Source organism: Grammomys surdaster, unplaced genomic scaffold (assembly GCF_004785775.1).
Source record: "Grammomys surdaster isolate TR1022 unplaced genomic scaffold, NIH_TR_1.0 67, whole genome shotgun sequence".
In the NCBI taxonomy this organism is placed as follows: Eukaryota; Metazoa; Chordata; class Mammalia; order Rodentia; family Muridae; genus Grammomys; species Grammomys surdaster.
This window is the reverse complement of record NW_021604569.1, coordinates 21742859-21753565: the sequence shown is the minus strand read 5'-3', so window position 1 is coordinate 21753565 and position 10707 is coordinate 21742859. Positions and strand designations below refer to the sequence as shown.

The window sequence follows — 10707 nt, the reverse complement described above, 5'->3', positions numbered from 1 at the left end:
TGGTTGGTTTTTGTCTTGCCTGCACATGCATACGTGCACCTCACACATGCCTTGTATCTGTGAGCATCAGACGGCGTTAAATTTTCTGGAGCTGGAGTTGTAGATGGTTGTGAACCACTATGTAGGTCCTGGGAACTGAACCCAGGTTCTCTCTAAGAGCAACAAGTGCTCCTTAACTGCTGAGCTATCTCGCCAGCCCCTGGAAATAGTTTTGATAAGGGGAGGAAATGCTGGGTGAAAGATACATACTGTGACTGAGCCTGAGACACACGTGTTCTCAGCAACTCCAGGACCCGGGGTAAGAAGGAGGTTGTAAAAGTTGGATCCTGTTCTTCCTCCCAGTCTCATGCTCCCAGAAATAAGACTCAGACTCGAAATGTATTTACAAATACCTTGGCCATATAGCTAGGCTCTTCTCCAGCTAAAACTATAACTTAATATAACTCATTTATGTTTATCTACATTCTGCCACATGGCTGATTACCTGTGCTCAGGTGCCATTGTCACATTTTCCCCAGGTGAGTCTCTCTCCTGGCTTTATCCCAGAATTCTCTCTTCTCCTGAATGTTCCACACCCTATTTCTTGCCTAAGCCATAGGCCATAGCCTTTTTAATTGACAGGTGATGCATCCATACAATATTCAAGACATTCTCTCTACAGAGGAGGTCATCTGACCAAGGCCTCAGGAACCTATGAGAGCAAAGTGGCCACTGCCAATGCTGCTGGTTGCCTCATGACAGGAATGCCAGCCATTTTTTTTCCGGAACAACCTCCCCCAGGCCTCAAGGACAACCAGAAGGAAGACCCTCTTGCCCCTCATCAGCAAGAACCATGGAGCCTGAACAAACTCCTACTCCATTAGAACTTTTGGTCACTTTTGGGCAAAGAGCTGCTATCAGCATTAGCTCCAGAGGTAAATTCTGGATTAAAGCCGTAGTTAACATAGTCATTGGTGTTTGCATCAGCAGGGAAGGGGTACTGTGGGCAAGAAGGCTCTGAGGCCACTGTTGTCTTGGTGGCTAGTTTCTCCTCCAGTACCAGAGCTTGGTTAACATCTGGCCCTGTGGAAGAGAAAGAAGAACATACACCTATGGTCAGAGAGCCATGCAAATGGATGGCATGGGCATCACAGCCAAAAATGCAAATCTAGCTAGAGCTGGGCTCTGCCATTGGCTGTACCTCCTGGATCTTGCCTCACACTACCAACAGCCATTTCGGCTGGCATGTCCACCACCCTCACCAGCCTGCCTCAGCAGGCATGCTCTCTCAAGAGGATCCGTGACACCTGCTCTCTCTCTTTGTTCCTGGGACAATCTGGTACTGACACCACAGGCAACCCTCCTCTAAAAAGGATACCTTATATTGTAACTACAAACCCAAGGCACGGGGCAACCACGGCGTCGGACTCTATACTCACAACATGCCTTTCAGCTCTGCCTGCATACCCCTTGCTTCAGGGTATCCTTGACTATAGCTGCAGCACTGGGGATGGCAGGCTTGCAGGGTCCTTGGTACTCTCCACCCCATATAGGTCTAGAAACTTCCAGTTCTGGGCTCACAATATCTCCCAGGAGTGTTCCCTTACTATCCCCAACATACACATTCTTCTCCCCAAAGATAGCCAGTGAGTTCCTATAGGTGACTCTAATGTCACCACCACCACCACCACCATCACCATCAAACTTTGTCGAGAGTATTAACAACTGACAGCAAATATCAACATCTCCAGGTTTACTCTAAGAAAATATTGGATGACAAGGTCAAAGACTCAGCCACAAGATCAGTTGCTGCAGTGCTACCAACAGTAGGATAGCGTCAGAAATAGTCTAATGACCAGCAGTCGTAGGCTGCTTAAATAGACAGTGGAGAAATTGTCATGGGCAAAGGAAACACTTCTTCCTGGGGTACTTGGTGAGTTAAGCACTGTGCAGCACCATTAAAAATCTACTAAAATCATCATTAGTTCTAATAAGCTCTTTAGAGTATATTGTAAGCACTCTTTCTGATGCTCATGCCCCTGTAAATAACCAAAGATGCTGCAGGATGGGGCAATTGGCTTTCCTAAGCACCAGCTGTGGGACTCTCCCTTGCTATTCTGTCTACCTTGAAGAAAAGAATTATCAGCCAGACAACCTTTATGCCTGCATCAGCTGTAGGGTGAACATTCCCCTTGGTGGTGTAACTGGAGAACTGTTGCAAGTGATGTTAAGAGGCAAGACTATGATTGACCTACAACACAAGCTAGGATGGAATTGATGCCAAGAGAAAAGCTGTGATTGGTCCAAAACGGAGCCTCAATGACTACAGCTGATGCTGAGACTGTGATTCCAAACATATAAACTGTGATTGGCCAAAACACACCTTCTCTTACTGTATAAGCAAGAGGCTCAGAGTCTACTCAATTTCATGGGCCACACAGATCAGTTCTCAGTGTAAAATACATATTCTGTGCTGAGGTGTGACTCAGTGGTACAGCACTTGCCTAGTATGTGAAATGTTCTGAGTTCCATCTCCAGAAAAGTGTGTGTGTGTGTAAGTCTGTGTGTGTGTGTGTAAGTCTGTGTGTGTGTATGTGTGTGTCTTTGTGTCTGTCTCTGTATGTGTGTGTCTTTTTGTGTATGTGTCTGTGTTTGTATCTGTGTATCTGTGTGTGTCTGTGCTCGTATGAATGTGTGTCTGTGTATGTGTGTGTCTGTGTGTATGAGTATGTGTCTTTGTGTGTGTGTTTGTCTGTGTGTCAGTGTGTGTTTATATGTATGAGTGTGTGTATCTGTGTCTGTGTGTCTGTGCATGTGAGTTGCTAGTGTGTGTGTATATTTGTGTGTTTGAGTGTATATCTGTTTCTGTCTGTGTGTATGAATGTGTCTGTTTGTATCTGTGTGTGTGAATATGTACATGTGTGTCTGTGTGTCTATGTGAGTGTGTGTGTCTGAGTGTATATGTGTGTGTTTAATTGTGTGTGTGTGTTTGTACGTGCACAAAAGTCTAACAGAAAAGTGCAGCAGACCACACAGTGTTTAAGGCACAATCAATTCATAGAGAAAGATGCTTGTTGCATATTAAATATAAAACAAAAGCTTCCAAAGTAGGACGTACGGTAAAGATCTTGGCCTGAACTCCCTGAGTTTTCCAAGGGAGCAGGCACCATTTTGGTCAATACTCATAGTTGTGAGATCTTGGCTGGGTGTGCATGGGTACTCACCCAGATAGCTGAGGACAACGGGCAGGAAGACCAGGCCATGCAGCAGACCCAGCAAGGTGATCAGGAGGTTGAGGCGGAAGAAGAAAATCTGTATAAGCTGGGCCTGAGCAAAGCCCAAGATGAGGATGCCTGGGAAGTTGGTCATGGCCACTCCAGCAAACACCTGGTAGGGGTCATGGCCAGGAGTCAGGGAGGACATAAAGGCTCAGGTGGAGCACAAGGTGATCCATCCCTCTCCACTCACCGCACTGCCCATGAAGATAGTAGCATCTTTGGCCCTTTCCAGCCGTGTAGGCTTGGTGCTTACAGCAAAGGACCGGGTGAGGTGGGACACAAACTCCACAGACATGCCCACTGCCTACAGGCAAGAGAAAGAAACTTCAGGCAACAAGGGAGAAGATGGGGTGGGGGTGGGGAGAGAGGTACAAGAAAGTAAGCCAGGCAGATGTCTAGATCCTACATAAATGGGGTGGCTTATGAGTCTAGATCCCCAACTGCCAAGACCCGCTCTGTAGGTTACCGTGACAAGGTTGATGAGGGACACAGCATTGTAGCTGATACCCCACACAGCCATGAGGCCGATGGTGTCCACGAGGATCATAATGATGGAGAGCAGGTTGAGGATGCCTGAGCGCATGTCCAGACCCAGTAGGAGGTAGCAGACAACAAAGGTGGGCACAAAGCAGAGAGCAAGAGTGAAGATTCCCTCAGGGAGAACTGTCAGGTATTGCTGGTAGAACACGTTGGAGATCCTGCCAAAAATCAGGGTGTGGTCAAAGCACCAATTCTTCCTTCAAGTGAGAAGGGTATCCCATCTCAGAAGGAAAACATGAGATTCAGAGATTTGAGTTTGGGTGCTGGCCGGTGTAAGAAACAGACAGGGCCCCAAGCTACCCAGGAGACAGCTGAGACAAAGCTAGTTCTCATCCCTCAAGATCACTCAAAGCCTACAGCCCTCCCCCCTCCCCGACATCTCTTGTGTGGCTGTTTCCTCCCACATCCCTGGCTCAGCCTCCTAGTTCTCACGTGTAAGGGAAGACCTCAAAGTTTGGATCTGTCCCAGGCACCTTCCGTAGTTCAGCTGTGATATTGGCTGCTAGCAACCGGGACGCCCGGAGAGCTTCTGTAAAGTCCTGTGAGTTCCTTAAGGGCTTGTGGTAGGCCATGAACTGGGAAGCTGAAAGTCAAAGGTCAGTGCCCATTGGTGTATCCCAGAGACATTAACACAGATGTGATCACATTGGGTTCAGGGCTCCACCAGCGGCGCTCGAAATTCCTGATCAATTCTCTACAAGAGACCCACATTTCCTTATCATTTTTAACATGTATGAGTGTTTTGCCTGCATGTATGTCTGTGCACCACATGCATTCCTGGTACCTGTGGAGGCCAGAAGAGGGTGTGGGATCTCCTGTAACTGGAGTTAAAGACAGTTATGATCTGCTGCACAGATGCTGGGAGTCAGATCTGGGTCCTCCAGAAGAACAGCCAGTACCCTGAACCTCTGAGCCATCTCTCCAGCCTCAAGAACTGCATTTGCACTTTGCATGAACATCCTTAAACTGTACTTACTCCTGCCACTGAGACCAAAGCCCGACTTTGATAGGTGAAGCCTGAAAGATCATCCCTTATGTACCACCTGTAATCCCAGTAGCTAGCAGACAGAGGTAGGAAAATTCAAGTTCAAGTCTGGCTTGAACTTGAGCGTGAGATACTGTCTCAAAAGCAAAACAAACACTAAAATATCTCCCTCGTGAAACCAAATCTTTCTATGCATGCTTTCAAAATATGCACTGGATTTTTAAACAAAAACTTAGCCTGTTTTTTTTTTTTTGTTGGAGTATGGTGTTTCATATTTGTGGTCTCTGTACTTGGGAAGACAGATTCAGGAGTTCAGCACTACATAGAAAGTTCTAGACTGGTGTGGGCCTGTCTCAAAAAATTTAATTTTCAGCTTGCCTATTCCTGTAGGAACAGACTAGAGAGGAAGACAGGCAAACAAAAATGACTGAATTATTAAAGCTGTGACTTTGGGATCCTGCCTGTAAGTACAATAAACAACCCTTGTGAATTGTGTTCAGCAGTGTTGTGTCCACCAAAAAAAAAAAAAAAAAAAAAAAAAAAACCCACGAGGGCCAGGCACACACAGGGAAAACAAAGAGAGATGAGAAATAATCTCCAGTACACAATCTTAAGGTTCCTATGGAGCCTGATGCTATGCCTCTGAGCACCTGAAGATCGTTCACACCCAGAAGGATGAACATCTTCATCCAGAGATATGGTTCAGCATGTCTCAGGCAAGGTGTGGGCATGTTTAGCAATCTCTTGATGATGTTAATAGTGTGGGAAGAGAGAGGGGAGCTCTCGTTTTGAAAAGTGCTGCTGTAGGATATTTAGGGCCATGGTGGATACAGACCTGCCCTGGGCCAGGTGGGGCAGGGCTGTCTCTTCCCTCCAAGAAACAATCTACTCCTCTGTCCATCATACCCCAATCCCTTTCGACCACATGGGTTCTGTATGGCTTTGTTGCCTAGAGGACCCAGGTAAGGTAGGGTGCCTTCTTGGAAGATAGGAATTTCATAGAAGAGTTAGCTTGGAGGGTGGACTAGATGTGCTACAGTCAATTTACAGCTAGTGACCCAAACTCTGAGTTGTTTCAGAAAAAAAAAAAGAATTCATCCAACGCACTCAGGCCCATCTCCATGCCAGCCTCTCCAGGGTACTCATAGTGGTGTGTGGTGTGCACAGATCTAACTACAGCTGGCTCCCTCCATGCAGATGGCTGGCCTGTTTCTGCTGCCTGCTGTGTTAAGCTTCTCTTGACCGACCTGTCAGACGTCATCCCCCTAGTTATTGTTGATGGCTCTTGGGATTCCACTCCACGGAGGCATTCTACCTCATTTAGCCAGCAGCTGCTGCTGACACCTCCATATGATACACACAAGAGTGAATATGTGTTGAAGTGGGTGGCTCTCAATAATGACATCAGCTGTTACAAAGGCTGCCACACGTTTCACAGTGTCAGTGGACTTGGGGTGAAACAACGGGTGAAGTTGTGACAATGGAGAGGAGGAGGTGGAGCCAATGAGTCTGCTCATGGAGTTGAAAAGGAGAATCCTTGCTTACAGGCCCAGGACAGTTATACACCTACACACACACACACACACACACTCACACACACACACACTCACACACACACTCACACACTCACACACACACTCACACACACTCACACACACTCACACACAAACACACACACACAAACACAGACACACACACTCTCTCTCACACACACACACACACACACACACACACACACACACTCACACATCAGCCACATACACAGGTGCTCTTGGAGGGGCTCTAAAACAGCTGGCTAACTTGAGATCTCCTCCCCAAACCACACCACACTTACCTATAACCTGGCCATCTGAGCTCAAATTCACAGCGGTTCTGTATGCTGCTAGACCCCTGCAAAGAGGAGGCCAGAGTAAAGGCTTAGAGAGGATTGGACCTTGTTCTGTCAGCCCACCCACTGTACCCCAGGAAGGGCTTGGCTAGACACTCCTGCCCCTCTGTGTCTACCATCTCTGGAACCCACAAGCCTCCCCCATCTCCAGCAGGAGCCACCCTCTGAACCTACCCTTTAGGACACCTGATGTTAGGCACATCATTCAGGAACCAGGGCAGATACTTATGAAACTGTTCTACTGTGGGCCTCACGGGACCCAGAGTGCGGTTTATGCAGGTTTTGAAACAGTTGAAGGAAGCTGCAGAGAGGGGGGACACTGAGTAGTGACACACCAGGCAAGGCAGCTCCTGTTCTGATTCCCACTCTGTGCCCCAATCTAAAGTCCCTAGTTCTGAGGGATTTACACTTGCCACACCCAGTTGTGGGAGATGTGTCCCTCTTAGCTCCCAAGGCAGTAGGGAGGGAAAGTTAGGTCAAGAAATGGGATCTCCTACACTTGTTAAATACAGCAGCTCCATATGCAGGACCATAGCTCCATTCCCAACTCCACAACCCATCATCCACAACCAGCATGTTCTGCAAACAAAAGTATAATACTCCAGGGACACATGTTAGTATGCATGCCTAGACCCTAAACTGCCTGGACCCTATGGGTTTGGTAGGAGACTGAGAGACTTTTTTTCTCCTGCCTCAGTTTCCCTAAGCTGTAATGGGCAGTGAACCCCCTGTAGCCCAAAACTTACTATCCGTTGAGGGACAGAACTCATCCTTATGGGGGCCACTGACATAAAGGCGGCAGCAGGAGGAGGATGGGGTCAGCCAGTCGATGAAGTCATCTACCCAGGAGGACGCAGCAATAGCTATGTAAGACCTGAGGCCAGACAATGGAGAGAAGGTGGAGCCAGTGAGTCTGCTGGTGACTCCTTCCTGACCCTTGCACTGGAGCCTCCCCTGGCTTTGTTAGCTGCAGAGGCAGGGCATGCAGAAAGAGAGAACAGGAGAGGAAAGAGAAAGCAGACAAGGAGCAAGCCAGGGTGTTGGGGAGACCAACCACTTACTGGTTAGGGAATTCACTGGCATACTGGATTTTCTGGGTTAGGGAGAAGCTGTCACAGCTTGCACTAGAGCAGATGCCATTCATGCCTGCCACACTGGAGAAGTTGTAGCCCGAGGTGGTGTCAAAGTACACTGGAGGCCCCACTTCAAAGTATCGGTTCAGAAAGAGGAAGTAGTCTATCAGGTAGGAATCCTGGGAAAGAAGAGGATCTGTAAGTCTAGGAAATATCCATAATGGTCTTGCCCCAGGTCAGACAGAGTACATGCTCAGAAGTACATGCAAATGTGCCTATTGAGGTACACAGAGGCGTGTACAGAGGGACACACTCAGAGGTACACACACAAGGTAGATGCTCAGAGGAATACTCATGGATACACTCAGATACACATGCTCACAGCACATGTAAAGGAACTTACTCAGGCCGGGCGGTGGTGGCGCATGCCTTTAATCCCAGCACTTGGGAGACAGAGGCAGGTGGATTTCTGAGTTCGAGGACAGCCTGGTCTACAGAGTGAGTTCCAGGACAGCCAGGGCTACACAGAGAAACCCTGTCTCGAAGGAAAAAAAAAAGGAACTTACTCAGAAATGTACAGAGTACATATAGACATATAGACAAGATACAGGCTGAGGTACACACAGCACTGTGTACTTTCAGAAACATGCCCTGATGCAAACATAACATGTGCACACCAAGATGCACACAGAGAGACCCCAGGAGACATCAAGTAGGCCCATAGATGCACTGTAAGAAGTTCAGCAAAAGAAGAAAACTGAAGGAAACTGGATGTGTTATTTGAAGAAACAATAGCCAAAACCCCCCCAGATTGATGAAAGAGAGGCTTGGATATAAAGCTTAAAGGAACTCTAGGGAGGTCTAAAAGGACAAACTCAAACTTCGCCCAAGGCACACTGTCATACAGCTTTCAAAAGGCAACCTCGGAGAGCTCTGGGGACAACACAAGAGAAATGACTTGTTACAAGAAAAGATGTGACGCAGTTGCTTTCACTTTTTCCATCAGCCACCTTGGAGACTGCCGTTTATATATTCAAAGTACTAAAGGGGAGAAAGAATCTTCTTCTCAGCAACTCTGTCCTTCGGAGAGGAGGGCTTGGGGTGTAGCTCAGTGGTAAGAGTGCATGCTTAGCATGTGGGAAGCCAGAGGCTCAGGCCTAGTGTGGTGGCACACACCTTCGGTCCCAGGACTTGAGAGGCAGAGCTAGGAGATATCTGTGAGTTCAAGGCTAGTCTGATCTACATTTGAGTACACAGTGAGGCAGCACTACATAGTGAGACCCTGTCTCAAAAAAAAAAAAAATTAAAAATGTGGAGGAGGATGTGTTTCATAGAAGAAATTCAAGAAAAAAACCAAACAAACAGAAACACATCATGTGTCCATGGACTGGATGACAAATGTTAAGGTATCAGTTCTATCAAAGATAAGCCATCTGCAGATTCAGTGTAATCCCTCCATAAATACCAAGGACAGTTTTTGAAGGAATCTAAAAATGTCAAGCTAAAATTCAAATGTAATCTCATAAGAACTCAAATCACAGCCGGGCAGTGGTGGCACACGCCTTTAATCCCAGTACTTGGGAGGCAGAGGCAGGCAGATTTCTGAGTTCGAGGCCAGCCTGGTCTACAGAGTGAGTTCCAGGACAGCCAGGGCTACACAGAGAAACCCCTGTCTCGAAAAACCAAAAAAAAAAAAAAAACTCAAATCACCCAAGAGAAATTGACAAAGAACAAATCTGCAAGTCTCATACTTTCTGATTTGCAATTTGGCTACTGAATCAAAGCAGGGCCCCGCTGACATGGGAGTCTGCATGGAGGTCAATGGAGCAAAATAAAGAGTCACACACATACATGACTGAATGATTTTTGACAAGGGAACCAACACCATTTGAAAGCTATACTTTTTAGTATGGTCCTGGGGAAGCTGGATGGAATCAAAATTTGTCCACTTTCATAACACTGTATATAAAGATCAACTCAAAGTAGGGCTGTGGCACACGCCTTTAATCCCAGCACTCGGGAGGCAGAGGCAGGCGGATTTCTGAGTTCGAGGCCAGCCTGGTCTACAGAGTGAGTTCCAGGACAGCCAGGGCTACACAGAGAAATCTTGTCTCGAAAAACCAAAAAAAAAAAAAAAAGACATATAGGTGATCAATATATACATGAAAAGATATGTAACATTTCTAACCATTGAAAATGCAAATCAAAACCACTATAAAGTCAGACAGTGGTGTTGCTAGGACTCTCAAGAGATCAAAACAAGAGGACAGCAGCATTCCAGACCAGTCTGGACTACATAGTGAGACCCAGTCTCAACGAAAGCAAATCAGAGCAAAAGAACCCACCAGTACAAACAGATAGGTACTACTTCATACCCTGTACCATAACTTTTATTTTTTATTACACAAAATAGAAGACAGACAAGGGGTATGGCTTTATGGCTAACTGATTAAGCACTTTCCCAACAAATGGGAGATCGAAGGTTTGATTCCCCAACACCAAAAATTAAAAATACAGAAAAATAACAAGTGCTGAGGCCAGAGAGTTGACTCAGCAGAGTGCCTGGGTTCAATTCCCAGCATCCACAGGGTAGCTCACAGCCATCTGTAATTCCAGTCCCAGGGGATCTGACACCCTCTTTCTGATTTCTGCAGGCACTAGGCACCCACATGACACACAGACATACATGTAGACAAAACACTCATACAAATAAAGTAATAAATCCCAAACCAGCTATTGGTGAGGAACTCACACAGAAGGAAGTCCCTCTGTGTGGATGGCAACATGGATAGGCCTCCATGCAGGACACCTACTGTGGCCTGAGCCAGCACTCAACCCTCGAATTTTACAAACATAGATGTGGTTTCTCTCTCAGGGTCCACTTAGAGCAACTATGTATGGTGCCATGCCTCGAGTTATGTCCCCGCCTCAAGCTCCTCCTCCTCCTCCTCCTCCTCCTCCTCC

The 10707-nt window shown here is 46.9% G+C and overlaps 1 protein-coding gene across 1 annotated transcript in view; it reads right to left on the bottom strand.

Moving 5' to 3' along the window:
* Window positions 1-379: 379 nt before the first annotated feature.
* The window catches only part of Npc1l1 (NPC1 like intracellular cholesterol transporter 1), an 18672-nt gene continuing 8344 nt past the window's right edge, over window positions 380-10707 (bottom strand). The window contains exons 11-19 of the mRNA XM_028778274.1: window positions 7732-7922; window positions 7417-7544; window positions 6845-6971; window positions 6617-6672; window positions 4230-4380; window positions 3724-3955; window positions 3448-3561; window positions 3204-3366; window positions 380-1062 (exon numbers count right to left, since the gene is read on the bottom strand). Coding sequence (XP_028634107.1) covers window positions 860-1062; window positions 3204-3366; window positions 3448-3561; window positions 3724-3955; window positions 4230-4380; window positions 6617-6672; window positions 6845-6971; window positions 7417-7544; window positions 7732-7922 — 1365 coding nt within the window. The 3' untranslated portion in view covers window positions 380-859. The remainder of the gene's footprint in view (window positions 1063-3203; window positions 3367-3447; window positions 3562-3723; window positions 3956-4229; window positions 4381-6616; window positions 6673-6844; window positions 6972-7416; window positions 7545-7731; window positions 7923-10707) is intronic.